Source organism: Gigantopelta aegis, chromosome 8 (assembly GCF_016097555.1).
Source record: "Gigantopelta aegis isolate Gae_Host chromosome 8, Gae_host_genome, whole genome shotgun sequence".
NCBI classification, from domain to species: Eukaryota; Metazoa; Mollusca; class Gastropoda; order Neomphalida; family Peltospiridae; genus Gigantopelta; species Gigantopelta aegis.
The window spans coordinates 9,928,766-9,932,374 of record NC_054706.1 but is presented as its reverse complement, the minus strand read 5'-3'; the positions used below and the strand labels follow the sequence as shown (position 1 = coordinate 9,932,374).

General features: G+C 35.6%; 1 protein-coding gene across 1 annotated transcript; it reads right to left on the bottom strand.

The window, feature by feature from the left end:
• Window positions 1-590: 590 nt before the first annotated feature.
• LOC121378747 (polycystic kidney disease 2-like 1 protein) lies at window positions 591-2,950 on the bottom strand. The gene is made up of 2 exons (XM_041507037.1): window positions 2,239-2,950; window positions 591-706 (listed from the first exon to the last, which is right to left on the bottom strand). Exons 1-2 carry the CDS (start codon window positions 2,948-2,950, stop codon window positions 591-593), a joined length of 828 nt encoding a protein of 275 aa, XP_041362971.1.
• Between the last annotated feature and the right edge of the window lie 659 nt (window positions 2,951-3,609).

The following is a 3,609-nucleotide window of genomic DNA, read 5'->3' as shown; positions in this document are numbered from 1 at the left end:
ACACACACACACACACACACACACACACACACACACACACACACACACACACTCACACACATGTATATATATATATACCCATAAACAAACTTTTTGTGGGTCACTTATAACTAACTACGATCACTCACCAAGTCAGTGGTACTGATTTTATTTTGTGCAACTAATGCAAATGTTAAAACAAGTTTAACATTTGGTGAAGCATTTCATGCAAAACTACATTTTAATGTCACAAAAAAAGATGGTTTATTGTATTGGTTTCGTAAAAAAAACCCCCTCCAACCCCCCCCCCCCCCCCAACAAAAAAACACAAAAACAACAACAACAACAACAACAACAAAACAACAAACAACAACAACAAAACAACCAAACAACAAATTACTAATATCACACAATAAAAGCAATTACACGGAAAGTAGTAAAAATATCCAATATAAAATGCAATAATAATAATCAGTATAATTAAAAAGTATGTATTTACTCCATTACATATTAATATCTATAACAGATATAATAGTAAACATATCCAATACTGCCTCATTGGCCACTGTGTCAGAAGGCAATTATATATGTGTGTGTTCTGTTTTAGTTGATCATGCACGAACTTTATCACTGGGGATGTTAGCAGCACTTTTTTCCTCTCTGGTTGTATCAGGTACCTGTAGCTGACGTATAGTAGCTATGGTCATGCTGAAACTGTCCTCAGAATCTGTAAAATATTTTATAAATGTTATATATGTATTGGATGGGAGACAGTACTTTTGGCAGAGAATAACCTTTAAATTGTATCATGTACATACATAAATTTATGGGAACGTCTTTGAAAAAAGAAAAACAAAATCAACACACACAACCAACCCCCCCAATAAAAACCCAACACAAAACAAAACAAAAAGCAACCCCCTCCCCCCTAAAAAAAAACCCCAACACAACCACAATAAAAAAAACCCAAACCAAACAAACAAAACACCATCAAACGAAAACAACACCGGCATGACGCTTATAACAATGTATATACAATGTATGTATGTATGTATGTATGTATGTATGTATGTATGTATGTATGCATGCATGCATGCATGCATGCATGGATGTATGTTCGTATGTATGTATGGATGGATGTATGTATAATATATATATATATATATATATATATATATATATATATATATATATATATATATATATATATATATATATATTATCATATACTAGATAGAATATTCAGTATAATCAAAGTATGTGACTTTTTTCAAATCACATAGTTTCAGAATTTGAAAAGTGAAAATTAGATGTAAATTAATCGAGCTCACGACACTACGTGTATTGGCATCTAAGCAAGTGCTCTACAGTGACATTCCATAATTGACGTATGCATTCATATGTATCAGACAAAAACATTTCAGAAGCAACTTTACACTGGCAGCGTTCCAACTTTCAGAAAAGAAAAAAACAAAAACAACGTTAACCACTAGTTTATTTTGATGTAATGATATTCAAAATGACGCCATTGAAAAGGACACCGCGTGACATATTCTTATGTCATTTGAAAATCGAGTAATTCCTAACTGTAATTAAATTTGCCTATACAGTTTACAAACACATGTTGTATTAAGCTTGAAATTATATGATACATATATTATTATCCTCATGTGTTTCAGTTATGATCAATATCATATCTTAGAAATAAAGATAAAATAAATTATGCACTCGGGAAGCTTGCATAATACATTTTTTATTTCTCATATATGATACTGACAAATACAGAAAATACACTACGGTAATAACACACACACATATAGAGGTTATTACCAGAGGCTTGTATAATACACTTTTCATTCCTAATATGAATTGACGATACCGAAACACACGAAGGTAATAATCTCTTTATCATATAACCTCAAGCTTAATACAACATATGTTTTTAAACTGTACACACAACATCTTTTTCTTCTTCTTCTTCTTTTTTTTTTTTTGGGGGGGGGGGGGGGGGGTTCTTCTGAACGCTGGACAGCTTTCATTGAAAGTTGCTATTGAAATGTTTTTGAATGATGACTATGAATGCATACGTCAATTATTGAGTGTCACTATAGTGCGTTTGCGTAAATGTCACTAAATGTATATGTATATGTATATGTATATGTATATGTATATGTATATGTATATGTATGTGTATGTCTCTGTAATTTAATTTGGCTATGAAAAGGTCTAGGTATATAACATAATCCATAAATTGTATACCCAAATTTGACTTCAAAATCCCATCCTGTTTCTTTCCAGTTACAAATTCCTTAGCGGACTGCCACAGGTATATCGTCAGTTCAAGATCCCGTTCCGCGCTGCGATCTCGAGCAAGCATGTCCATCGTGTCCAGCAGTATCGACATGAAAATGTTGGCCAAGGTGAAGGTCACGATAACGATGAAAGTGATGAAGTATATTAAGCCAAACCAGCTGCTCTCTGCTGGGATGTTCATCTTGGTGAATCCAGTATGACCCAGCACTCCAGAGAAGATACTCTCCAAACATGTAATGACGTCTCTGTATTCCTTTGCAAATGCGCCAAAGAACAGGGTGCCACATGCAGCGAATGCCAGGAGGATGAGGAAAATGTAGAAAAAGAAACCAGGAAGAGTCTTAGAGCTGTGCTTCAATACAGTGAAGACGGTACGGGTGAACTTTGTGAGGCCCAGAACCTTGACAAGTCGTAGAGTTACAAGGGCTAGGAGAAAGGCAACAACGTAGACAAAGAAGCCATCCCATACTGAAATGTGGTAGAAGTTGATGAAAATGCGTCTGTTCCGTCTGAGCTTTGCTAAGGCTTCATTGGTAAACAAAAGCCTAATGATATACAAGACGACTGCAGCAAATGACAAACCGACAGTGGCGAGTTCAATGATGTTCCAGAACTGCACGAAGAAGGTCAATCTTTGCTTGAGCAGGCGGACTCCCATAACGACGACCCATACAACAGTGGTTATTAGGAAGAGGATTTCACAAGCGAAAATTAAGGTACCCAGAGTTCCAGTAAGCTGCAGACTTCTGAATGTGAATATATTGGTATAGTGACGGACAGCCCCTGTTTCTGGCAACTCAGAATGTAAACTGCAGTACGCGAACATGTGTAAAGTTTGTAGAATACACAGTGAACTCTAAAAACACAGCTCTCGTCTGACGGTCAATCCACATGGTTTCTATCAGTTCAGCTATTGACATTTTAGCCACTGGGCGACTGATGTCCAGTTCCACTATATATCCACCTCCACCATACAGATTGAAACTGCCTGCTATAGGAATATCCCAGATTTTCCAAGCTGGTATATACGTCCAGGCTGCACTTGTTAACCTTAACCCTTCGTTTTCGTCACATGGCTTCGTAATATTCCATCCCTCACAGTAATTACTTTTGTCTACAGAAATAATGGAATAGCGTGGAAGACAGTCAACATTGCCTACATATGGCAAGGAACAGGAAGCTGAAACATCATTAACAATAACACAACTATAACCAGTGTTATGCAAAGAATATCACAGTGGCTATATATATTAGTTAGATTATTATTTATCAGTTTCTCATAATAAAGTGAATCATTTATACACAACACTTACAGAC